At 40.3% G+C, this 27576-nt stretch overlaps 1 protein-coding gene across 3 annotated transcripts in view; it reads left to right on the plus strand.

The window, feature by feature from the left end:
- KCNAB1 (potassium voltage-gated channel subfamily A regulatory beta subunit 1) overlaps window positions 1-27576 on the plus strand; it is a 420197-nt gene that overhangs the window by 13441 nt on the left and 379180 nt on the right. The window contains exon 1 of one of the 3 annotated variants that reach the window (XM_028843252.2): window positions 11416-11887. The exons of the other annotated variants lie outside the window; for them this stretch is intronic. Within the exon in view, the coding sequence (XP_028699085.1) occupies window positions 11646-11887 (242 nt within the window). The 5' untranslated portion in view covers window positions 11416-11645. Of the gene's footprint in view, window positions 1-11415; window positions 11888-27576 lie in introns of those variants that run through there. 3 annotated transcript variants of the gene reach the window in all.

Raw genomic sequence — 27576 nt, forward strand, 5'->3', positions numbered from 1 at the left:
AATGCCTTCTACAAAATAAAATGCATTGTTTTTATTAAAGGTAACCCTAGCTGCAAAATCCTGAAACCTCAATACCTTGAAATCAGAAAGTTTATTTCAAGCTGGGTACAGTGGTGGCTCACAATGGTAGTCCTAGCTACTCGGGAAGCAGATACGGGAGGATTACTTGAGACCAGGAGTTTGAGACCAGCCTGGACAGCACAGTGACATCTTGTTTCAAAAAAGAGAAAGTTTGTTTCTTACTTATGTAGGTCCAATCAGGGGTGGGAAGGGTCCAGTCAGGTGGGTCTTGGGCTGATGAAAAGTCTATTATCTTCATCTTTTGTTTTCTAAGCTGGCCCATAGTTGAGCATTGACATGGATCAAGAGAGGAGTATGGAAGGAGTAGGTGGAGGGCCCATGTTGTGGGCCAGGCCTGTAAGTGGTACCTGCAGGCAGAGGCAACGTTGACTGAAATTCAGCCACATGACCACATTCAACTGCAAGGGAGGCTGGGAACTGTAGTTATAAATGTATGCCTTGGAAGGAAGAGAAGTGGGCATGGTGAATCCCAGGTCCATTTCTGCCACAGAGCTGTGTTTGAAACAGGGTTACGGAGCTTCTAAGGTAGAGTTTGGCTATTTTCCATAACATGGAGAGACCAAGGCATTCCTTTACTTTCAATGTTATTCCCCTTGTTCAAACTGGACCCCTTGACCTGACCTTTCCTGAGCCACATGGTAGGTCAATCTCTTCTGGCTTCTTTGTTTGGATCTCAACTTTCCTGTTTCACTGAGAAGGCCGATGACACTTCAGAGACCTGTAGATGGTCATCTGATATCCACCTGGCAGTGGAACACTGATGAAGTAAGCAGCCTTCCTTATGTCAGTCTATGAGCATCAGCTCTCATTTTGAACCTGTCAGAGTTTTCCTCATTGCCCTGAGACTCACTTATGACTGGATGAGGCTCTCGGCAGCTCATGTTTTATTCCTCCTCCATTCCATTGTGAGATGGAGTTGCTGCAAGGCCATCCCTTTCCATGGTAACAGCCACAGACTCTGGTGCTACAGACATGGTCTGATGTCTCAGGAGGCAGGATCAGGCACATGGAAACAAGGCTCAGGGAGCGCTTGCGGAGAGTCAGGAGAGCTCACTAATTCAGTCTGTTATTTCAGAACAGATAAAGTGCATGTTTTTAAGAGGAGCTTCTACAACACTGTGTTCATTTAAACAATATAATCATTACACAGGTTTTTCCATAATGTACTTCCAGGATTCATAACAACAGACAAGATAATCACTTTGCTCCCAGAAGCAGGAGACAGCGTGGTTTTGAATATAATGTTGTTAAATAAAATTGCATATCCTCAATGATATTCTGGCATTCTTCTCTGAATCACTATCCTCAATCAAGGTATATATACATTTTTGTGCAGAATTAATGAGGAATTTGGAGAATAATAGGTTAAGAAAATATGGTTTGTATACAAGAGACTTTTTATTACAAATATCTCCCATGTGAACTATTTCCTTAAAAAAACAAAGCCTAAGGTATATTTCGTAGCTTAATCTTTATATTTAATTTGATTACAGCAATGGACATTAAGTATGAAACAAGCTGTCCAAAGGGCTGTTGAATTATTTAATTACCTCTGGGATTAAGGAGGTGAGAGTCAGCACAAACAATTCTACAAGTGGGATGTGTTAGAAAGGTCAGCTCTTTCTGTCTCCAAGCTTAGTAATTTGAACGATGTGACTATCCAAACACCAGTTGCTGTTGAGCAAAATATTAAATGCTTAAATCTGTTTGCAATATTTTACATTCCAGATGGTCATTTATCCAAAAGAAGTACTGAATGTGTTTTAAAAGTATTTTCAGTTAAATGAATTTTCAATGAAGTTAACATTCAGAATTAGTTTTTTAAAAAGGAAAAAATATACTTACATTTAAGGACATTCTTTCATTACCATATATGTAACATTGAAATAGTTTCTAACAATCAAACTAGAAAATTAAACAGAAGTTATTCAGGAAGCTGGAGCATCTACCATGTTCCAGTTCTGGGGATACAGGGATGCAGAGTCAGGGCTTCTTGCCCTGAATGATCCTGGGATCTGTTCAGGGAAGACAACACAACAGTAAAGTTTTTTGGTGTGATCTTAGAAGTGTGAAGGAACTGCTATAAAATTCAGGTAAAGGTGTGATTAGTTACACCAGGAGGCAAGGAGACAGGGAAAAGAAGCATCAGGAAAAAATACACTTAAGATGCGCATTTCAACTAGACTTATACGAGAACGCATGGAGGTTTGTGGGAGTGCAAACCAATGAGGAGGCAGGTAAGAAACGGCCGAGGGAAAGAAACATGTAATCGGCAGCTTGAAAACAAATTGGTTGACTTTCTTTCTTTTTTTTTTTTGGCTAAGCCACCAAATTGCTATTAATGGGAAAAAAAGTTATGAGAATGGGCCTGATAACATTTCTAAATGCAGGAAATATTCCCAATTAAGCCTCATTCATCTGACATTGTCAGAGAATGAAAACTTTCACCCAAGTGATTTTTTCTAATACCTGAAACTTTCTAATTTAAGTGTCAAGGCTTTATTTTAACTTTCTAAACCTGAAGAAATGACTTGACAACTCTCATTTATCTTAATAAATGTCGGCTATTGTGCTATGTTAAAATATCCTCAGGGGCTATTAAAGCATATGGAGCTATCTGTCTTGAAAATTGGAGGCCTCATTTTGCTATTTTAGTTTTAAATTTTGGCTTCTGAGTTTTTTCTTCCTCTATTATTTTTTCTGTATCCTTACCTTGCTGTAAGCTTTACTTGCTGCTGTCAGGATGCCTGCCTTTAATAGTTCTTTAAATATGATTTGCTATCGTTACTTTAGGGAGGGATGGGAAATAAGAAATCCAGTCTTGCTCAAATTATGTCCAAGAAAGAATACATGGTTTGTGAATTGAGGTAATCAACCAGGAGGTTTGAAATATGGGCTTTGGGATATCTTATATGTTCATTCATGCATTCTTGGTTGTGTTTTATCTGGCAAGGTTCCTAAAAAAGGTGATGTCTAAAAATTCAGTGGTTACTCTATTTGAACTAACATTTGAATCTGTTTGGGAAAATGTCAAATGCTGAAATTACTTCAAGTTTATGTTTATCTTGGAATAAACCATAGAGATTTTATAAAAGCAAACCATGTAGAACACAATATTTCAAAATGTTGATGGGATGCTTGTAGTCTACATTTTATAAATTTCTCAGCCAAAGAAAACATTCTAGCACAAATAGAGTAAACAAAGTGAAACTATTCATTTGTCTTCTGTAGCAGAGACACACAGAGGGCTTTTCAGTGGATTGTTTTTTCAACAGTTTTGCCTTGGAACTTTGGTGATTAAACATGTACAATTATTATACAGTGAAATGACACTTCAAGAGGCAGGATGGTATATTTGGGACTTCAAAATATATAAACTGATTTAGTTTTCTCTTTTCATTTTCTTTTTTTTCCTTCACGACGGAGTCTCACTCTGCAGCCCAGGCTGGAATGCAGTGGCATAATCTCACCTCACTGCAATCTCTGCTTCCTGGGTTCAAGCGATTCTCATGCCTCAGCCTCCCAAGTAGCTGGAATTACAGGCTCCTGCCCCCACACCCAGCTAATTTTTTTTTTTTTATTTTTAGTAGAGATGGAGTTTCACCATTTTGACCAGGCTGATCTCGAACTCCTGACCTCAAGCGATCCTCCTAGCTTGGCCTCTCAAAGTGCTGGGATTACAAGAATGCATCATCGCACCCAGCCTGGTTTAGCTTTTGTTTTCCCCATTTTTTTCCCCAGAGAAAGCTAATTAACTCAGAGAGTATTCAAGTCACACAAGCATTAGGCTGGCAGGCAAGGATTTAAGTCCTTATCCACTAAGCCCCTGCTCCTGGGAACTTGCACTTTATTCCAGTCCTTACAATAATGAGTGCTTAATAGTGCCAATTTACCTGGATGTCTATTACCTTATTTGTAAAACAAGATAATTAAATCAGTTTATTTTTCAGAGTTCCTCTAGCTCTAGTTAGACTCCTAGATGTTTTAGATTAATCGTAAGTGCCTAGAAGATGAAGAGAGAGATTGCTTTGGATGGAGTGATTCCAGTGAGACTTCTTAGTGCATGTTATCACAAAACTGAAAAGATAAAATTTTAGGCTTGCTTTTGTAGCTGAGAATTACTTTTCATGGTGCCATTCTGCACCCCAGCCTCCAAAGCCTTGTCACAGACAAGTTCCAGACCCCATAGAAATAACGTGTCGAAGAAGATAGATGAGCCCCATGGCAGAGCATGTGGCACCAGTGACAAAATATGTGGACTTCTTTGCAACTTTCAAAACTGCTTTTTGAGTAGGCACTTAAGGAGTGATGGAGGTATTTCTTGCTAGATGAAGAACAAATAAGCATTATTCAGATAACCTCTCATTTCTCTTTAGCAAGGGAGAAAGCCATTCCCAACCATTGTATAGTCATGCAGCCCATAGCATTGAAGTCCTCTGAAAATTATTGCTTGTTAGAAGTCTAAGTCTCCCACGTATAACTGTGTGTGCTGTGCACTGTACAACACTAGAGGGGCACGATCCACGTATGTTAAAATTTGGATGGCAGTCCTTGGAGTTGTGCAGTGTCTGTGGTAACCCTTAGACACTGACAGCATTGCAGGTATTATAATAATAATAATCACCATTTATTGAGCCATTTATTCTGTACTAGTTACATCAAATACAATATTTCTTATAATTTTCACAACAACCCTATTAGGTAATATGATGAACTGTAGTTTCCAGGGGAAGAAACTGGGACTCAGAAAGTGCCCACTGGTGGGCTGGAGTGGCAAGATTTGAACCCAAGTCTTCCTAACTTCATAGCCTGTGCTTTTTCTACCGTACTCTACTCTCTCTGCGGAAATTCCCCTAAGCCAGGCCAATGCAGACTGGGATAAGGGAGAAGGTGATCTCAGCACCCTGGAAGCATTACTTCAGTGTTGACTTAACAGCATGAGACCACATACTATCATACTCTCAAACCTTCCATGGCTCAACATTACTGAAAAAGAGAGCCTAGAGCCTAAATAATGTGACTGAGGCCTCATCTCCCATCCTTTCCACACTGCTCACCTACCTCTCCTCCAAAGTAGTCATTGCTTCTAACTGCCACGTTTTGAGGTATTTCTGGCCACATCGTGCACTTTTGCACATCTGGGCCCCATGGACCATTTCCCTTCCTTTAGCTTTAGACTAAGGCTACATTTTGGCATCTTTTGGGAACTTTTGAATAAAGAGCAAGAGGGTCATCATACCCAAAGAAGGTGAGGAAGTTTTTGCTACAAATGCCAGAGCTCTACTCAAAGATGCTTTCTAGTTGAGGACCGTGGGATCAATGCAGAATAGTAGTTAAATATCAAGGACCAGTCTTGCCCACAAACCCTCTATGACCAAGATAGAGATCTATAGACCTAGTCACCAATAAGTGTGCTCACTCTTTTTTCTTTCTTTTTTTTTTTTTAACTTTCATTTTTGGTTTGGGGGTACATGCAAAGGTTTGTTACATGGGTAAACTTGTGTAACAGGTTTGTTGTACAGATTATTTCATGATCTAGGTACTAAGCCTAGTACCAAATAATTATTTTTTCTATCCTCTCACTCCTACTAATTTTTTCTAAAGCAAGGTTATAATGTGTATGTATCATACATTGGGGAGGGGTTGTTTTTATGCTGTAATGCAGGAGTATACAATAGATAAGCAGTAAGGATAAGGAAAAGGAATCAGGTGAGACTGAAGATGCTGCCTTTGGATGCCAGGGAGAAGAAGCTAAGACTGGCTCCATAGAGGCCCTCCATTAGTCATGTGCTGTACTCCCATGCACTGTAACATGCAACCCCTCCCCTATCCTACCAGGACTGTTGTGTTGTATTCACTGAGAAAATCTAGACTAATAGATGTGAGGGATTGTCTAGAAAAGCACTAATGCATGATAGAGACATTTAACATTAGATTTCTTGATGGACGGCAAACTTCTTCTTCTTTATTTTTGAGACAGAGTTTCGCTCTGTCACCCAGGCTGGAGTGCACTTGCGGGATCTCACCGCAACCTCTGCCCCCCGGGTTCAAGCAATACTCCTGACTCAGCCTTCCGAGTAGCTGGGATTATAGGCACCCGCTGCCACATCTGGCTGAATTTTTTTTTTTTTTTTTTTTTTTTTTTGTATTTTTAGTAGAGACGAGGTTTTGCCATGTTGGCCAGATTGGTCTCGAACTGCTGACCTCAGATGATCCACCCACCTTGGCCTCCCAAAGTGCTGGGATTGCAGGCATGAGCTACTGTGCCTGGCCTGGATTGCAAATTTCTGGAAGAACTCCCTCCACTCCTCCCACCCTTTACCTTTCCTGCTGATGTTGTCTCAGGGTATCTTCTCTGATCCTCTGCTCTTTTCCCAGACTGGGTTCAGCCTTAGCGATTGCCTCTATCTTTGCTCATATCACATCACTTTGTAATCTTTACTGGTTTCTCTCCTCTCCTCCACTGAGAGCTCCTTGAGGGCAAAGGCAATGTTTTATGCATTGTGTTTTTTTTAACACAACACACACATACTGTACTTAGCTGTAGTCTCACCACATACAGCTAGACCCCAAGGTAGCTCTGGCAAAGGTGAAGAGAAGATGGCAGTGACAGGAGGAGAAATCCCTTTAGAAGGTTCCCAGTGAGAAGAAGGCAGACATCTCACGGCATCACCTGCAGAGCGCTAGTGAGCAAATACGTGAACAAGAGCAGAAAGACGAAGTTCCTGTAAATAATCAGAATAGAAAAATGTGCTCTGGACTGTAGTCTGGTGTCCCTTGTCCAAATTGACTTGGGTGGTCCCAATACTTCTCCACCCCAGCGGTGGCAGTGCATTCCCACTCCTCTAGCCCCACCAGCTCTGGCCTCAGTTTTTATTTTAGACCTGGACGATTCTTGGATGACTGCGACATGTCCAAGATATAGTGTTCAACAAATCACCTCCTAAGCCAAGAAACACTTAAAACTAGGCTATAAAGGTGTTTGCTATATTCCAAGAATAACATAAATCTCGTGGGCCTGGTATCTTTCATAACTGGTGAATAATTCATGGACTCCGAGTCTCGCCAGTTACGCAGGAGGAAGGGTCATCACCTGTATAGTATGATTCGAGCAATTACTTTTTAAGATGCACAGAACATCAGATGTAGACTAGAAGAACCTTAGAGATTACCTAAGTCTGAGCCTGTAAAGAAACTAAGGGATCAGAAAGGTCAAGACCTGCCCAAGGTCACACTTGGGCAGTTTATGAATCCTGAACAGGTGTAGATGAAGGCTGCCCACCACCCAGAGCTGTGGAAGCTTCTATATGTGGCTTCTGTGTCCTGGACCTCCCGTGCCTCATCAGCAGGACGGGGCAGGCAGCACCTGTCTCATCACATGGCCCTGTTTTTTCCTACACTCTGCTGACCATGTGATTGCACAGTACTTAAGAATATGAAAATCATCGTTCTTGAGACACAGAAGGAAAGCAAGAAAGACATTAACTGTCCTTCTCAGCTGCTCAGAGGCATTTCTTACAGTCTTACCACATTGAACTTAAAATTGATCTTAATTTGTATTGACAACCGAAGGGATAAATAGTTCTCTTATTAAATACAGTTTCTATCCTCCACCTTTAAACTGGGGCCTTTTATGACATTGACCTGCTTTTGGAACTTTATGAAAAGAAACTTCAGTTCCAGACAAATATTGCCTTTCTCATTTCTTTCTCCTTTCCCGGGCCCAGTTCCAAATTTGGAGGACAAAAAGAGAGGGACACATGGGAGAGGGCTCCTGTTCCATATTTTAGAAACTGCTTTCCTGGTTCACCTGTGTTTCTTCCTTGGCCCTCCACTGGCACCACTGCCTCAACCTCCAGGTGTTCTCAGCCCTGGAGGAACCACTTTCATGGCTCACGTAGTCAGATTTAACTGGTGGCTACCATAAGTGATGTCAATGGTGCAACTTTACTTGGGAATGCTAATTTCTCCCTAACTCCATTGTACTCTCTGTGTGTGTGTGTGTGTGTGTGTGTGTGTGTGTGTGTGTTTCGTAGCTTTTCTGACCTTTTCTTTACAAGCTCTTATTTCTTCTTTCATGCTCAGGGCTTTGGCTGCTAGGGTGAAAATGGAAATAGGTTTATGAGAGAAAAGGTAGCTATTGGGAGTTTAAAATTAAAGCAAGGAAATTGTTAATCTCTATGCAATGTTGACTGTGCACAAAGCATCATTCTGATCATTATAACTGGAGTTTACAAGCTTGTATCAGGTACAGTCCCTTCCCTAAAAGGCCTTATAATCTGGATGGGGAGTTAAGAGGTACACTTGCAAGAGAGGTATCTCATACTCTGGGACAGCATATTATGTCTTTGTTTCCCAAAGGAGGTACAAGTACCACTCATATGACATTAAATAACTGATTCACTTTGTAAACATAGTATATTGCTGTTTCAATTTCCTCTTATTTCTTTTCTCATTATTTAAAAAGGAGGGAAGAGAAAATCTCAGATTTGTGCTAAATTATCTTTAAAACCTCTCTAATACTTTTAAATCTTTGTCAATAAAAGATGAAAAGAGTTAAGACTCTGATCCCAAGCCTCTGGACACTAAATATCCAGCTGCAATGTAATAACATTCTTTATTTTGATTGCATTTTTTTACAGACTACATTCTATTTTATTATAAGTGATAAGGTTTTTCTTTTTATGGTGGTAGTAATATAATGTTTCCTAACTAAATGTCTTAGTTCAGGCTGTGACCATAGACTTAGTGGCTTAAACAAAACACATTAATTTCTCAGAGTTCTAGAGGCTGAAGTCTGAGATCAGGGTGCCAGCAGGGTCAGGTTCTTGGTAAGGGCCCTCTTCCCAGTTGAAGGACCACTGCTGTCTCCTTCCAGTGTCCTTACATGGTGGAAAGAGAGCAAGCTACCTTTGGCCTCTTCTTATAAGGGCATTAATCCCATTCTGAGGGCTCCAAGATCACAACTCGCTCACCTCCGAAAGGCTCTGTGTCCTAATATCATCACACTGGAAGTTAGGATTTCCACATATGAATTTTGGGAGGAATGCAAACATTCAGTCCATAACACTAAAAAAATTCATTTAGGTAGAAAAAGCAATTCCAAATAGTAAATAGATAATGGTATAGGATATACAAAAATATGGCAGAAATCACAAGCGGTGTGCAAATGTTTGTGAAGCAGTTTAGAAGTGTCAAGTGAGGGCTTTAGATTTGAATTGCAAGTGGAATTTCAATGAATAATTGTGTGCCAGGGGCTGGGAAGAATTCCTAGAGGAGGTGAGCTTTAAGGGAGCATGTGTGTGTGTGTGGAGATTCATGTCAGCAAAGATGTAAGATGTGATGGCAGGTGGGAGGTGGGAGTGTGAAGCCTATTAGACCGAATGAACAGTTTATGTCCACGAGTCATGGCTAGAGGAAAGTCACAGCTGGAATCATGTGGTGGAAAAACCCATGTGTGAGGAGTTTCTTTGCTTTTTTTTTTTTAACTTTTAATTTTGAGATAACTGTTTATTCACATGCAGGTATAAGAAGCAATAGAGAGATTCCATATATCCTTTGCCTAGTGTCCCCAAATGATGGTATCTTGCCTAGCCACAGTTCAATAGCACAATCAGGAAATGGATGATGATACAAGCCCCTGCCCTTATTCAGATTTCACCCATATTATATGCATTCATTTTTGTGTATTTATATTTAATTCCATGCAATTTTGTTGCATGTATTGATTGATGTGACCACTACCATAATCAAGACACAGCAGTTCCATCACAAGAATCCCACCTCTACTCTTTCATAGCCACAGCCATCTTCTTCCCTTTTGTCTTTTCTAACCCATGGCAATTATTAATTTGTTATTCCTCTCTAGCTACAATTTTGCCATTTCAAGAATATTATATATATAGAATGATACAGATTCCAAAATGTAACCTTTTGGTATTAGCTTTTTTTTTTTTTTTTTTTCCTACTCAGCATAAGGCTCTCGAGATTTATTCAACTTGTTGTTTTGACCAATAGCTCATTCCTTTTACTTGCTGAGTGGTATTTCATAGTATGAATATGCCACAGTTTAATCATTCACCCATTCTGGAATATTTGAGTTGTTTCTAGATTTTGGCTATTACAAATAAAGATGCTATAAACATTTGTGTGCAAGTTTTCATGTGAACATACGTTTTCATTTCTCTGGGATAAATACCCAACAGTGTGATAGCTGTGTTATAGTAAGTTTGGAATGTTTAGTCTTATAAGAAACTTTTCTGGAGTGGCTGAACCATTTCACATTCCCACCAGCAATTTATGAGGGATCCAGTTTCTCTGAATCTTTGACAGCATTTAGTGTTATCACTATTTGTATTTTAGCTATTGTGATAGGTGTGCAGTGGTCTCTCATTGTGGTTTTCATTTGTATTTCTCTAATGACTAATGATCTTTTGATGTTCTTATGTGCCGTCTGTATATTCTCTTCAGTGAAATGTTTGTTCATATCTTTTGCCCATTTACCAATTCGATTGTTTATGTTTTTATTGTTGAGTTTGGAGGGTTCTTTGTATGCTCTAGATATAAGTCTTTTGTCAGATATGTGGTTTGCAAATATTTTCTTCCAGAATGTAATTTGCTTTTGAAAATCCCCTTCATGTGGTATTTCATAGAGCAAAAGTTGTTAATGTTGATGAAATCTAATTTATGAGTTTTTCCTTTTATGGATTGTGCTTTTGGTGTCAAGTCTAATAATTCTTCACTTAACTCTAGGTTCTGAGTATTTTCTCCTGTTTTTACCTAAAAGTTTATAGTTTTACATTTTACATTTAAATCCATGATCAATTTTGAGTTGATTTTTGTATAAAGATGAGGTTTAAGTCAATGGTTCGTTTGTTTTTGTGTGCTGTTGTTTTGCTTTGCCTCGCTGATGGATATGCAGTTGCTCTAGCACCACAGAACTGCTCTTCACATTTGTCAAAAATAGTTAGCCATATTTGTGTGGACCCTTTGCCTTTTACAACCCCTTGATATTTTTCTATCATTTGACAGCAACACCTGAAAGAGGTTAATGGACTTTTCACCCAAATGAATCATGCCACTAGTATAAAAAATTATTTGATTATAAAATATGTAATAATTTAGAGAAGCCTCATTACATACTCATGAATCATCCCTAAGGCTTTATGGTCCTTATAAAAACAGATTGGCCCAGATCCCACCAAAATATTTCTTTTTACCTAAATAGAAAGACATGGGAAAAAGTTCCCATATTTTTTTTCCCCAGGGCCAATACATAGTTGCTTACGTTTGACTCAGAGTACTTTAAAGGGATGAGAAAAGTGATTGGCCACCGAAAGGCTCCTTTATGCACAGGCCTGGGCAGAGACACACAACCAACAGCTCTGTCGGGAACGTAGGAGCCTGCTCGCCTACAAAAATGATAAGAGAGATCTAAAGAAAACAAGCTAATCCTTTTGAGGGACGTACTGAAGCCAGATAACCCAAGGTATTCACAGCAAGATACCGTGAGTCTTAAAGTTAAGCACCGTGCAATTAGCTTTGCTTCCTTGGGTTTTTGAAACATGCATCTGTATAAACCTGCCTGCGCAGACATCCCTAGCCCCAAGCTGGGTCTGCCAAAATCCAGTGAATCGGCTCTAAAATGTAGATGGCACCTAGCAGTGACCAAGACTCAGCCTCAGGCAGCCTGCAAACCTGTGAGGCCCAGTGGAGCAGCCGAACAGAAATATCTGGAAAAGTTTCTACGTGTTCATGGAATTTCGTTGCAGGAAACCACCAGAGCAGAGACGGGCATGGCATACAGGTACTGCTGATTGCAAAGTCATCCAACCGGGGCACTGCACTGATGTCAAAGGTTGTTATTAAAGAAATAAGGACTGAAGTAGCAAGACAAAACCCTGTAAGAAAAAGAAAGAAAAATGCAGTGAGCCCTCTTCTTGGGTTGCCTTGTTTTTTTTCTTCTTCTTCTTCTACTTTTTTTTTTTTTTTTTTAGCTTTGAGTTTTCTCTTTCCTCAGAGGGTTACGCAAAAGACAGTCAAGTTCACCTGTGGAAACTCCTAACCATGTGCTGCCAGAAGAAGTATCTTTGGCTCTGAGTAGGGAGATGATTTAGCAGGTCAAAATGAAGAATGGGGACTCCATTCTTCTTAAGGGAAAGGGAATTTATAAGTTAAGAGTTGAATTTTTTTTTTAATGCTCCCTGGGATTCAAGACTTATTTTCTTCTAAACTTGAATCATGTAGTCTGTACTAATAGCTAATAAAGTAGTTCAAGTTCTCCTTGAAATGACAGCACTTATTTATTTCCCTATCAATGTAGCCCAAGATAAATTACTGGTAGTACACTAAACTTCCAATGCCATTATTTATTTCATGAAATATTAGCAAAAAGGAGAAATGTTTTCCTGGTATAGGGTTGGATGTGTAATCTTTATAAGTTGCTCTGCAATGGGAAGAATCTTTCCTTTTCAGAGCAATTATTGCTCCTGCACAAGTCTTTCCTTTACCTGCGCCTGGAGTTTTAAAGAGCCCAGAAACTGAGTAAAAGCCATTCAGAAGGACAAGGGTACTAAAAACTGAAAAAACAATTTAGCAATTGTAAGAACAGTTGTCCTAGCTCAAATCAAAACTTCTGCACAGCATAAGATTGTTTTTCATGTACAATATGTCCCCAGTGATTTCATTTTTCCATAATCTGAAGGTCTATTTCAGTATAGTAGCTGCTCCTCTAATTTATCAGCTAATTATATTAATACAGCAATTTGCAATGATATGGCTCCTCTCTGGAAGCAAAGTATTTTACACGGACTCTTTATGTAATAAAAGGCTTGTGCAGAAAAGAAATGAACTCTTCTCAATTTATAAGGAGGATAGGACAGCCTACCACATCCTGCTTTAGAAGGGGAGCTCACCTTTTCATGGTAGCTCATGGAATGAGGAGGGATGGATGAGGAGGAGATGCTGCTGTTTCTTTCCTGAATCTCTCTGTCACTGGAAGGAGCCTGCTTCTCTGTCCTCCCACATTCTCTCTTCGTGTTTCCTCGACCCTCAGTGGTAGTAGTGATGGTGATGTGAACACAGATCAGGCGAAGGGGAAGAGGGACCGTTTCACTTAAAAAAAAAGTCTGCCTCCGTGTCTTTGTCATAGGATGGGTGGTATTACCATGAATTGTTGCATAAACCTTCAGAGGGCATGCCTTTCTCTCTTGAAAGTCTAGTTTAAATATCAATTACAGATCTGTGCTGTGTGCCAATGTTCAGATGAAGGTATGTTCTAGGAAAGCATTTTTCAAAGGATTATGAAGTAGAGGAACACTTTCTCCAGACAGGTGAAAGCAAAGCTGCCTCAGCTAAAGGTGGGAGCTTGGAGCCCACCTGTTTGAGGGGAGCAGTCATCCCCCAGCCTCTTCTGAGACACCTATGTGGGTCCTATACTCCCCATGGTTTGAGACTATAGGTTGGGAACGACTCTTTATGATGCCTTGGTGGGTAAGGCTCTGTTACCTTGGAGATGCCAGATACTGCCTTGGACAAGGGTATATGCTACCAGATCACACCGTAGTAAGAAATGGGACCTAGGAGAATGTTGCTTCTAAATCGGAGTTTGAGGGGAGAAAAGCACAGTTTAGTTGATCATTAACCCTAAGAAATAGCCAAGGCTCTAAATTAGAATGAGCTTGTGCTGACACACCTTCTTGACACATTTCTCCGTTACCCACTCCCCAATGTCCTTAGTGCTCTGTTTATTCTCCCTTTAAGACACTCACTTATTACCCTTATTTAAGACATTCTCCTTCAACCATTTGGAAAGGATTTCTAGGAAAGAGAACCAGGGTTCTCTTGGTTCCTCCCCGACTTAGCTTTAGATCTTGATTTCATATAAACATAGTTGGGGTTAAGAGAGAAGCTGATTTTCATATTCTTACTTCTTTATTATGATTTTTTTCCCCCTCAGGAAAAAGGGTGGGCAGGGGACCATGGCTACGTTAAAGATAAAACCTCCGTTAAGCCTTGTTGTTTCTATTTTTTCTTGTGAAGTTGAAAGAAAATGGGCATTGGAATTAAACAGATCAGAGTTCAAATTTAAGCTCTGCCTCTTTTAGAACTGTGAGACACTGGGGGCCAGTCATGACATAGAAATGCCTAATATAGTAGCTGCTCACTGGGAATGGAGGTTTTCTTCCCACTTATTCTGTTGTGTCTGTCCATCAGTCTACGTAGGGGAGGGATTGAAACCCTTTAAGTGAAACATAGAAATGGATAAGAGAATATTCTCAGAAGGAAAATAAAAGAATAAGACAACCCACGGTAGTTCACAATCTGTGTAGGTTTCCATGCTCAGCTTTAGAATTCTGAGAGGTCTGGAAGAGCTGGGTAAGCTGTTTTCCATTCCGAATTTGGTCAGACGCCATTGCAGACTTTAGCCCAATACCAGCTGCTTGGGTCCCTCGATCATCTGTGAGAGAGCATTATGTTGTGTTTCCATGGAGACTTCGTTTTATTTCTAACTAAGGTTGACCAGGAGGAGAAAAAAAAAAAAAAGAAGTAAATATGCAAACACATGCATCAATTGAAAAGAAACTGGAGGACATTGAATGTGGTGTAAAAAGTGCCAAGTTGCTGTGTAGATCTTTCTGTTGGCTTAGAAATCTCAGCAAAAATAGAAGTTTTAAAATTCATTTTATCAGTGGCTATAAAATGGACCTAAGAGGGTCTTCAAGTTACTTCTAAAAAGCTGAAAATTAATTGTCTTTATTACATAGCACTGAACTCTAAGCCAAACAGTAAACAGGAGCCTGAGTCAAGGTTAAAATACTCTGAGGGATAGTTTTATGAGAAAAACACCAAAAATATCTAGACTGAGTTCGTATGTAGCAAATACCTAGCTTTGAAGCAATCTTATAATACTAACATTGGCAGGAGAAACTTAAACAGATATAAAATGAAGCTCTAATCCAGGGACAACCCTTTTCCTGTAAAAGGCTAGATAGCAAATATTTTATACTCCAGGTTTGTATCTGCCTCTGTTACATCTACTGACCTCTGCTATGTAGGCTGAATGTAGCTACTGATGATGCACAAATGAGTGGGCATAGCCATGTTCCAATGAAACTTTATTTATGGACACAGAAATTTGAATTTTACACAATTTTTGCATATCACAAATCTTATTTTTTCCTACAAACCATTAAAAATGTAAAAATCATTCTTAGCTTGTGTGCCATACAAAAACAGGTGGCAGGCTGGGTTCCTTCAGCAGGCCATAGTTTGTTGACCCCTGCTTTAGAAAGCAAGGCCTTCAGTTGCTCAGGTTATTTATTTACTTGTTTGTGTTTATTTATTTTTAAACCTTTTTGTTTCCAGAGGTATTTAAGGAACTCAAATGCATATAATTGAGAAAGATAAAAATAAATTATAAAGAAGATGGAAAAAACAGAGCCAAGAAAGACCAAAAGAGCGGGAAGGGAACAGAGAGCCAAGGGTGAGGGAGCACGCTGTGTATAAGCCAATGTGTTGCAAGAATTAGACCTGTATTTGGCTCTGTGCTTTCTGGCAGCATTAAATTGTGAAGAGGGAAACTGAGCCCTTTACAAAGTTACAGAGTCCTTGAGTTGGAGAGAAGTCAGTTGCTCTGTAATGGCATACCTCTTCCTGATCTGTAAATCAGAGAGAAGTTCCTTTTGAGGTTCTTCTTTGTGTGATGAATAATATCCTTGCAATATCCTTATAGCAAACACAGCAGTAAGGTTCCTAGAGGATCTTTCCTATGGAGCCCCTAATATTACTATCACATCAAATAATAACTCAGTAAAGACGAATAGGTGCATAATGGAAAAAAGTGACATTGGTTAAATAGAAACCACACTGGCCACTTTGGGCTATGCTTTAAGAATTTTCCAATAACAAAAACACAGATTTCTTTTTCTTTTATTTTTTAAAGAATGACAGGGCTTGTTCAGGTTCATGGAATGAAGCAATTGTTTCTGGAAAAAATAAGTGTTATTTGCCAATTAAGGATAACATTTTCTAAAGCCTTAAGCTGACAGCAGAGAGAGGGCAATAAAAGAAGAAAGGGAAAAGTAGGGAAAGTCTCGGAATTCTTAACATGGGATGGACCTTAGGGATAATCTGCTCCAATTTCTGGTCTTACAGCTGAAGAAAACTGAGGCTCAGAGATGTTAAGTTTGTAGCCTGCAGTTGCACTTCCAGCTAGCAACGAAGCTTGGACTAGAACCCCTGTCTCTTCGGTCTCAGTCCGGGGCTTTCTTCATGCTTTCTGTATTTATTCCCAGCTCCCCAACCTCCATCCCACCACATGCCAAGACACACACACGCACGCACACACACACGCACGCACGCACACACACACGCATGCATGCACGCACACACACACATACCTGGAGATACTGCAGATCCAGCCATATTCACCGTTCTGCTCTGTCTACTTTTCCAGGCTCCCCTGTTGTTACTGTGCCCTATGACCTGCTCAGTCCTGCTTCTTTGCATGCTTACCCTCCACCTTCTGCCAGAATTATTGAGTCTCTAGTCATCATTACTTTTCCTACCTGGAATATTCTTACACATCCCACTTGCCTAGGTAACTCCAACCCACAGGCTCTCCTTTGGCCCCATAGCATGGACCACCAGTCTTTTCTCTATACAGGATATAGATTGTTAGTTATTTCTGTGTGTGTGTATCTTATTGTCAAAATTGTGCGTCATGACCTTGAGGATGAGGACTGAAACTTATAATATTTTATACTCCGTCAATGCCTTTGCACTTAGAAAGTGCTGGATACATACATGTTGCTTGATTGAGGTGCATCTATTCAGAAGTTGGGAAGGAGAGAAACCAAAGAGCAAGCAGGAACTTTCCTTTTTCCTACTAATAGTGCTCTAGCCCCATCCTTTCTCCTGTATCTTAGATACAATATGCTACTTAATCTTGCTAAGCCTCAGCTTCCCTATCTGTAAAATGGACCTAATTTAACTTATTTCACAATGGCATTGTAAGAAATCCATAAAGTCACATATGTGGAAGTGCTTAGCTCGCTGCCTGCTAGAGTGAGAACCTAAGTGCTCCCTTGCTCCATACTCCTTTTTAACCGGTCCTAGGAATCTATCACTTAGTCATCTTTAGCATTTCCAAAAAGAAGTGTGTGTCTATCTATAAAGGAGAGAGGGACAGAAAATAAACACCTAAAATTGAATATTGCATAATTCTGAACATTTCACCCTCCTTTCCTCACTTGCTTTTTCATTCTTTTTGCTTTTCCTATTAGGATCCGTTGAGAAAGTGTTTATTTTTCTTTCTTTTTATCTCCCACGTGGGCTCCTATTTAATCAGCTTGGCCTCAGGAAATGTTGGAATAAATAACTCTTCAAACAATGTAATATGAAGGTATCTTTTATCAACCGCTGCATTTCCAGTGCCTGGCATTGTGCCTAGCACAAAAATATTTGAGCCAGAATGACATGAAAAGGACTGAAACTTCCACCAGCTTGCAGTGTCTCTCCCATCAGCTTGCCCCAGTGTCCGAAGATCTCCCTAGACTGCAGGCGTCAGTTCTCAGAGACTTCTGTTAAAAGGCAAGGGTGCTTGCTGAGTGGTGGCCACACTAATCCAAGCTACTAGATGGCAGACCAAGAAGAAACAGGACGTAGTCCAAGCCTGACCTAAAACAAGAGAAAATAGGAAGGAAGCTTCTAGGTTAGATCAACAGAAAAGCTTGAGTATCCGAGCATGGTGCATTGCTACGGACTATCCATAGAATCAGGAGGGATGGAATTGAAAAACAGGGGAAGGAAAACTAGAGAGAAACCTCACTCAGCTACCAGCTTTTCTCAAAGATGTCAGGGCAGAGAATTTGACGGCGTAAATGAGAGTTTTCATTGATCGTTAAATGAAGACTCTGAAGATAAGTAGGAACAATTTTTTCACCCGAACCCCTCTCTGGGTTCTGTCACAGTGCAAACATGATATTCTAGCAGGAGGATTTAAAGACAAGCTTCCTCCCTCCCTCCTCTCATCCCCTGCTTCCTTATCTACAAAATGAAGCTGAGAAGCCCTGCTTCACAGGGTAATGCCATCCACTCAAAGAGGCGTATAGTGGATACCCAGGAAAGACTATCCCTCTTGCTCTTTCTCCTTTTCATAGTATTACAGGGTTGACATACGTGGAAGTTGAAAATTACATTTGTTCCTAAATTGCACTTACTGTCATCCTCCCAGGACCCCCAAACCCCACCAAAAACAACCTTTCATCATGTGTTCTTGTGACCTGCCCTTTTCATGAGATGCTTGGCACACTCAGACCTGCTTGAAAAGTATTAATAGCTAGGGCTGTGACTGTGAAAATCAATAGCCTAGAAAAATGCTACTCATGCAGGGGGTTGTATGAAAAAATGTCTACATGATTTATTTTAGATGACCTAATTTTGGTGAGTCTCTGGGCCTGTGCTAATTTGCTCTGAGCCCTCTGGCTGTTTTTCTCCTTGTATCAATATTTCTGGAGGAAAGTAGATGACACCAAGATGGCTCGGGCTCAGGATGTATGTGATTACTTGAAACCTGAATAGGCTGCTGGTGAAGGGCCGAGGAGGCGCAGTGAAAGGGGCTTATTCAAAACGAGCAGAACGTGGTCTTTCCTATTGAATGGAATAGAAGTTCTAAAATAAGTATGTTTTGAAAGTGTCAGTTTAGAGAGAAAATGCTGAGAATTTAAGCATGAGTGAGAGATGAATGCTGCTTGGACTTGAAATATTGTTGGGGGGTGGGCAGATACTCAATCTGTTTTGAAATTTCCACTTGGGGTTTTCCAGGATAAAAGTTGCTTTGTTTACGCAGCATGATGAAAATACTGGAAATTCAGGGCTTGAGAACAATACTGAGTTACAGAGATCCATGCTTTCTCATACAGAAGTTGTTGACAGCGGTTTCATCTGGAAAAAAGTGAGCATTTTGAAATCTGATTTTCCTGACCGAGGAGTAACTGTAGGCAAAAGATGTTTTCACCCAAGAGAAAAACAGTTTCTGAATTTCCCTGCAGTGCCTGTGAGTGCCACTAGGATGTGCTATTTCATAAAGAAAAGGAAGCTCTTCTGTTCCCTGAAACGCTGCTAGCAGAAAACTTTTTTCAGACAATCCTAGACTTGAACTTAAATTTGAATCTATGTATTTACCTTGATTGTGACAATGGGAAATTTTGTATAGTGTGAAAAAATTAAAAAGGTAAGACCAGCATATTCCTAAGGTACTGAGAAGCCTTGATCCCATAACAAGCCTATGTTATTATAACCTAAACCAGTTAGATATTTTATAGAGCAAATTTTCTATGTCTGGGAGTTTTCTAGCATAGGGAGTTCTGAGCTACACCACAGACCCCTGGGCATGGTTGGTGAAGAAAAGAAAAGTAGACATCTCATCCCCTACCATCTTTCAGAGAATATTCTGTTGGTGTTTGCCCCATCTCAGGTGCAGGCACCTTGTTACACAGTTAAGATGGAGCAGACATAGTGAATCTGGACTGCATGGGAGAAGGCCGTATCAAAGCCTGTCAATATTCTCAGAACCATGGTCTTGCGGGCCTGGCTTATTACCTGGTTAGGAGATGGTCCTCCTCTATACCCACTGTTTGTTTTCGCTTATCACGTGTCACCTCCCCACACTTAGAGCGAGTGCCTCCCATCCAGTGATTCCTCTTCCTCTCCTTAGCTAGTTACCAACTAATTCTCCCTAAGTTTTAAAATATAGATGCTTTTTTAATAGAGTGTCTGCAAAATATATCATCCAAAGAAATGAATCCCTAATGGTGGGAGTACAGGTAGTAAAGGAGTTATTTTTAGACAAACTGCCTAGTATTTAAGGCCAGAGCTATTTTAAAATTTTTATCTGAAAATAATTTCACATATAAGGAAAAGTTGCAAAAATAATATAAAGAACACATCTGGGCTATTTCTTCCTTAACATATTGTTAACATTTTGCCCCATTTGCATTAACTTTTGTTCATGCTCTCACATGCTCACTCCTTACAACCCACCTCCCCATGCATTTTTCCAAGCTTTTAAAAACTAAGTTTCACACACCACGGTTTTTTACTCCTCAATTTCTCCTAAGAGTTACGATATTTTCTTATCCCCAGTACAATTAGCAACTTTGGTAAAATTTATATAAATATGATACTTTAATCTACCCTTGTATTCTAATTTTGTCAGCTCACACAATAATGCTCTTTGTGGCATTTTTTTACTCCAGTTGTACAGGATCAGTATGGGATGGCAATATTTTGTTGTCATATCTTTTAGGTCTCCTTCAATCTGGAACAGTTCAGGAGAAATTAATTTTATTGTAGGAAAGAGGTCAAAGGAAAGACTACAACTAATTGCAAGTCCGCCTTGGGTTGGGAGGTGGCGCTGTGGTGCCACACAATTGTTAGGCCTACAGGAGGTCTCCTGGATATTGTTACCATGTCCCTGCCAACAACTGTGTCTTCCACAGCTGCCTAATGAGGGCTACCAAGTTTTCATGTGGAACTTTAGGCCCAAAGCTAAGGGATCTCATAGGCCTACTGACCTTATGAGCCTATATAAATCTAGTCCCTTGTGTCCATGTGCTCAGCACATCCCCTGAGGGGTGGGTGTTGGTGGCAGGTGTGTTAAAAGAGAGTCACCAGACGTTAAGAGGGGTAAGGCCCTCTGAGCACTGATGGACTGCAGACACGATTACCTCAGGGTTGTCGAGCCCCTAAGTCAGGGGCCCATAAATGAGCTGGGTCAGGAAACCATCCCAAGAGGCTGAAGTGGCAGCCAAAGGAGACGCCTGATACCAGCTGAATTCAGAGCAATGGGAGTATGGATTCTGGCTATAGCTTCTAGTGAAACCACTGTGGGAGGGGTGGGAGCTTCCAGAAAGATGCAGGTTCTCAGTGGGCTAGATGGAACATTTTTAGACAATGGATTTTGACCCAATTGTCTTTTGACCCAATTGTCTTTAGTCATTTTCTCCTTCATGATATTCCTCTTAATTTGCCAAGGCAGACGAGATAGAAGCTCTGACAATTGTAGAGTGTGGGTGTAAAACGTGCAGCTTATTAAGTAAGCTCTCCGTTTATCATTTGAAGGGTTTGTAACAGGTCAGTGACTAACCCTGCTTTTGGAATTTTACGGCACTCTGTAACTCAGTGCATAGTGACAATACATGCATCTAGAAGCTGGTTATGGTTTCAAAGAAGAGCTATGATTACCTCCAGAGATGCCCATTGTATAAGATGGGCATCTTTATACATAACTTTCCAAAGGGTTAGCTCTCATTGTAACTTCTTTGTAACAGTCCATGCTAGCACTTTCTTCCTCTACCTCTATTTTTCCTTTTGGTGCACTTATTTGTTTATTTCTGTATCATCTGTCTCTCTCACTGGAATGTGAATTCCAAAAGGGCAGGGATTTTATCTGTATAGTTAATTACTGCATTCCCAGAATCTGACATCTAGTGTAGAGCTCAATAAATATTTGCTGAATAAATAAATTATTAAGCAGGAGTCTAACAAATAAACCTTCAATGTTCACTGGAGGACAAGCCGCTGAATATCAGGCACAGGACACCACTTCACCAGGATCCATAGTCTCCCTACCACTCACTTCCTAACTTTCACTACGAAAAATCAAAGGTGTTCTTGTTTGAGACAGTAGTACTTGAGGATGGCATTGTTCTCATAGGAAATAGGTCCTTAAATCTTGGATTTTAAGATGCTTTGAGGTGACCATATCATACTCATCATGGCATAGCCCAGTGTATGTTTGTTATGTTTGTTTCTCCTGAGATATCCACCTTGTTTAACCTTAATTTGCTCATTTACTTCAATCATTCATTAAGTTTGTGATGGTTAATTTTGTGTCAGTTTGACTGGGCCACAGGGTGCCCAGACGTTTGGTCAAACATTATTCTGCGTGTGTCTGTGAAGGTGTTTTTGCATGAAATTAACATTGGAATTAGTGGACTGAGTAAAGCAGACTGCCCTCCCCATTGTGGATGGGCGTCATCCAGTCATTTGAAGTTGAACAAAAATGCTGACCTGCTGACCTCTCATGAGTAGGAGAGGAGGGTATTCCTTCTGCCTGATTGTTGGATCTGAGACATCAGTCTATTTCTGCTTTTAGAGATGAACTGAAACATCAGCTCTTCTTGAGTCAGGTCTTGAGCCTTCCGGCTTTTGGGTCCAAACTTACACCACTGACCCTCCTGATTCTCAGGCCTTCAGATTTGAACCAGAACTACACTATTGGCTCTCTCGCATCTCCAGCTTGCCAACTGCAGTTTTTGGGAGTTCTCAGCCTCCACAGTTGCATGAGCTAGTTCCTTGTAATCAATCAATCAGTCAGTCAATCCCTATCTATCCATTTATCTATCAATTTGTCCATCTCGTGTTAGTTGTGTTTATCTGGAAAGCTCTAAGTAACATAGATTTCTCATTGTACTTTCCTCCACAAAGTTCTCTATGTGTCGCTGCCCAGCCCTATTCATAGTGGGGCCTTGAGTTTCCTTGACCAGAATGAGACACTCATTGCTTTCACTCAGTGTGAATTCCTGTTTCCACTTAGAGGTGGTGCTTTCTGAGGGAGGTTTAGCTGATTACAGCCTGACTAAGGTCACCAGAAGTAGTGAAGATGTCTAACACACTCATATTACAGAGCCATGGGCCTCTCCTTCTCCACTCCTCTTACCACCAGCTCTTCTTTCCTTTCCTACCAGTTGCCCCTTAATCCCACTGGCAAGTCCTCTTTAAGTTTACTCTTTTCCTCATTTCACATTTCCATCTTATTACAGGAGGGGTCATCATCTCATTATAGCAGCCAGGTGTCATCTTCCAAACTATGGGGAACAAGTGTGGAGAGTTAGCTTACCTGTTGGGATTCCTAGCTGACTCGTCCTCCTAGATAAATGCACCAGAGGATTTTCTGTCTATTCAGTAATCGTGGATGAGTGTGGGTTCTGGTTAGACTTCTTGTTCTTGGTATAGATCAGACTTTCCCATCAACTATTTGGCCTACAACTGAAACACTCTTTTGCTGGTAATTAATAGTTGCAGGCTGGACCTTGGTGGTATCATCAGATCCATGGGTTTTCTTACTTAAGTCTGCCCTACTCTACCACTTCGGCAAGACCCTGACCCATTTGACTCAGTAAAGGTAGTCAGTGCTGCTGGGACTGGGCAATGGCAGTGGAAGGATCATGTGTTTCTACTTCAGAGGGTTGGTTACCTACAGGAGCATGGGTGAGACTCATTACAGTGGACAGAATCCAGCTATGTTCTTTCTGCCCCTTCTTCACAGGTACCTCTCCAAGAGCCTTCCATTTCTGACCTAATGTTCACCACCTCTTGGGTTCTGGATCCTGTATAGGTTAAATATTTTCTCTAATGTGTCTCATGACTGTCTCATTTAAAGTGCTGGATAATCTAAAACACATTCTTATACAAGATGGAAAAACAGGTTCATGCAGCCAAATTTACTAATGCATATTATATGATACATTGGTTACACTCTTTTTATAAAACTATTCTGTATGACCACTAGTCAAGCCTTGCTGGTTTTGGTACACTATCTAGTTTTACTGAACCATCTACCTATTTCTCCCCCTGCTCCCAACCACCCCTCACACAGATTCATCCAACAGCTCTCTGTTGAGTGCTCACCTTGAGTTATGCACAATTCCAGGCATTGGAGATACAGCAGTGAACATCTAGGCTAAGTTCTCTGCTTTTTTAAGGATTTAATTCTAGTGGGGATGTGTCAGTTAATAAACAAAAATAAATAAATAAATAAAAAATAAAATATATAATACTTCAGAAGGATAAATTCTCTGGAGAAACACAAAGCACAGAAGGAGGATGAGTATGTGTGCCAGGGAGCAGTTGCAATTTTTAAAAATGTAGCCAAGGAAGGCCTCACTGAGAAGACAGCATTTGAATAAGTACCTGAAGGAGGTAGAAATGATAATCATTGAAGTTTCCGGGGAAAGAGTATTATAGACAGAGGGAACAGTATGTGCAAAAAGCCCAGTGTGAAAGTCTGTAGAAAGAAACAAAAACAGCCAGTGTGTCAAAAGCAGAGTGAATGAATGGTAGAATAGTAAGAAATGATGTCAAGAAGGTAAAGGGGAGAATTGCAAGTTTAGGAGGTCCTCAAGAACACTCTCAGTTTCAGTGATTCACTAGAAGGACTTGTAGAACTCAGAAAAGTCTTTTTTTTTTTTTTTTTTTTTTTTTTTTTTTTTTTTTTTTTGAGATGGAGTCTCGCTCTGTCGCCCAGGCTGGAGTGCAGTGGCCGGATCTCAGCTCACTGCAAGGTCCGCCTCCTGGGTTTACGCCATTCTCCTGCCTCAGCCTCCCGAGTAACTGGGACTACAGGCGCCCGCCACCTCGCCCGGCTAGTTTTTTTGTAATTTTTTAGTAGAGACGGGGTTTCACCGTGTTAGCCAGGATGGTCTCGATCTCCTGACCTCGTGATCCACCCGTCTCAGCCTCCCAAAGTGCTGGGATTACAGGCTTGAGCCACCGCCCCCAGCCAGAACTCAGAAAAGTCTTATGCTCATGGTCGTGGTTTATTATAGCAAAAAGATACAGATTAAAATTAGCATCAGGAAAAGGTACCTAGGGGTAGGTCCAGGAGAACCAGGAATGGAGCTTCCAATTGTCCTCTCCCAGTGGAGTTGTGTGGATAGTACTTATTTCCCTCAGGAACTGGGAAGCTTACCTGAACCTTGGTGTCCAGAGTTTTTATTTGGGTTTGGCCATGTAGACACAGCTGACTACCTGTGCGTTTGACCTTAGTCCTGGCCCCGCTGGAGTTCATTCTGATACAGTGTGGCCCAAGACTCCCACCATAAATTGAATACTTAGCCTAGACCATCTTGTAGGGTCTTAGGTCCCCAGATAAACAAAGACATTTTTATTGGTTAGGGCATTCCAAGGACTTAGAGGTTAACTTCCGGGAGTTGGGGGCAAGGAGCTAGATTTTTCTTCGGGTTAATTCTTTACTGCACAATAGACACATTGTACAAAAATGTGTAGGCCATTTTAAAGGTGTTGGCTTCTAGTCTGAATGAGATGGAAGCTTTCGTGAATTCTGATCAAGGGTGTGACATGATTTGAATTATTTTTAAAAGGATTGTCTGAATGCTAAGTTGGAAAATAGGCTGAAAAGTAGAAGTAGGGTTACTGGTTAACCATATTTGCCCAGGAAAGTATTACCATAATTGCCCAGGAAAGAGGTAACAACTGCTTAAACCAGAATGGAAATGGTGAGAAGTAGTTGGATTCTGGATCTATTATAAGAGTACCATCAGGAGGATTGGAAAAATAAATGGATATGGTATGCAATAAAAGTAATAATCAAAGATGACTTTAAGCTTCTCAGCCCAGACAATTAGAACCAACAAGTTGCCCTTAAATGAGATGAGAAAGACCTCAGGGGAGTGGGTCTGGAGGGAAGAAGAGTAGGAACTCAGTTTTTAGACAGGTTGGATCTAAATGCCTGTTAGAGAACAAAGGGAAAGTGTCAAGTTGATAAGAGTTTGAAGTTCTTGGGAGCAGTATGGGCTGGAGATTCACACTCAAAATATAAATATATAAATCTTGGAGTCGTCAGTCTAGTGTGAGAACATAAAGCCATGAGATAAGCAAGTAAGTGTAGAGAGAGATTATAACAAAAGCTCCAGGGCTACAGCCTAGGCTCTCCAATGTGAGGAGGTAGGAGAGATGAAGAGGAACCAGCAAAGGAGACTGAGAGTGAATGTGCAGAAAGGCATGAGAGAAACAAGAGAGTGGGGTGTCAGGATCAAACAAAAGAGGGAAAGATTACCTATGTTCGATACTACTGCTAGGTCAAGTAAGGTGAGGACTGGGAGAAGACCATTGGATGTAGGAACATAGAGCCCACTATTTATAAGAGCAGAGAGAAAAATGTATCTCACTTTATACATAGCACTAGGCTTGACAGGAGAAAGCAAAGACCCATATATGCATGTAGGAACATTTTAAAATTTAATTCCAAACTCCTACTTAACAGAACTCTGACTACCATCCATTGAGCAGCATCTCTGAATTTCCTCCTACTTATGAACATATAGAAAAAAATCATAAGAAATTGGCCCTACCTATGAGGAGAATACAGAAAGGTTTTCCACAAATGATGATGCTTATAAAGCTGGATTCTTAAAAATAATACTCATAAGTTATCTATGTTTGTCTCATGAAACAGCATCTCTGTCCCCTGATTGAGAGTAGAAAGACATTGTGCTCTTATTCTACTGTATATTTTAAACTATAGTGTTCCCTTTGTTTTGACAACTGGAGATGTCCCTTTATAGGTTATAAACTTGCATTTAAATTAATTTTGTTATATTTTATTCAGGAATTCTATTTGCTTGAGGTGTGTATGCGTATGTGTGTGTAGAATGTTCCACATCAATTAAATCTTTTATATTGACCCATGGTTTAATTTTTCAGTGAAAATACAAACTTATGCTTAACTATCAAAATGGATACCATTAAACTATAAAAGTCACAACAAAAAGAACAGGATGAAAAACACACAAGTATTAGCAGTTGTTATTTTTAGGCATTAGAAAGGTGGATTATTTTTTCCCTCTCCTCTATTCCAAATACATGTGTGTTACTATGATAAAATGGCCAAAGAATATAATTAAAATAAAATCTAGCATTCTATTAGATTTTAAGAATATATGGTTTTGAAGTTCTTTTTGAGATAAGGTGAGATAGCTTAGATCTAAAACCAAAACAAGTATTAGGATTCATTAGTCACGTCTCTACTGAGGTTTGCAAATAAATATTCTTATGCTGAAATTAACCAGGAGAAAAATTTGGGCTCTCATGTAAACAAGACACTGAAATGCATTCTATCAAAGTGCTTCTATTTTACAGATAACCTTGGATTGTATAGACTATTTTTTTTATCATATATAACTTGTTTTTTTGCAAGTAACAGAAAACCTAACACAAACTGGCTTACTGGATCACCCAACTGAACAGTCCAGAGGTAGGGAAAAATTTCAGATTTAAGATGCAAACAATGTGGACAGGACTCTGTTTCTTTCTCTCTGCATCTGTGGACTTTCTTTTTTGATAATGGCTTCACTCCCAGCTCCACATGGTGGGTCTGTGGCAGCTTCAAGCCTTCCTCTCATCTGCAATATGTCATGTGGCTGACAACTCTCAGGGTTACACCCTACCTCATTCAGTCCCAGAAGGAAAAAGCAAAGGCACCTTTCATTTCCCAGAAGCTCTGACTTATGATTCTTTAGTTTTGATTGGCTTTGTTGTTCATCTCTGAACCACTGACCTTATCTGGGAGATGAGAGAAGCTGAATGACTTCTGTAGCTTCTGTGCTCAACCCCTCCTAAGCTGCCTGACTGAGAATGAAGACTCAGAATACTCTTGGTGGGAGAAGAGGGGAGTAGTTTATGGTGAGGCAA

This window comes from Macaca mulatta, chromosome 2 (assembly GCF_049350105.2).
Source record: "Macaca mulatta isolate MMU2019108-1 chromosome 2, T2T-MMU8v2.0, whole genome shotgun sequence".
Classification (NCBI taxonomy): Eukaryota; Metazoa; Chordata; class Mammalia; order Primates; family Cercopithecidae; genus Macaca; species Macaca mulatta.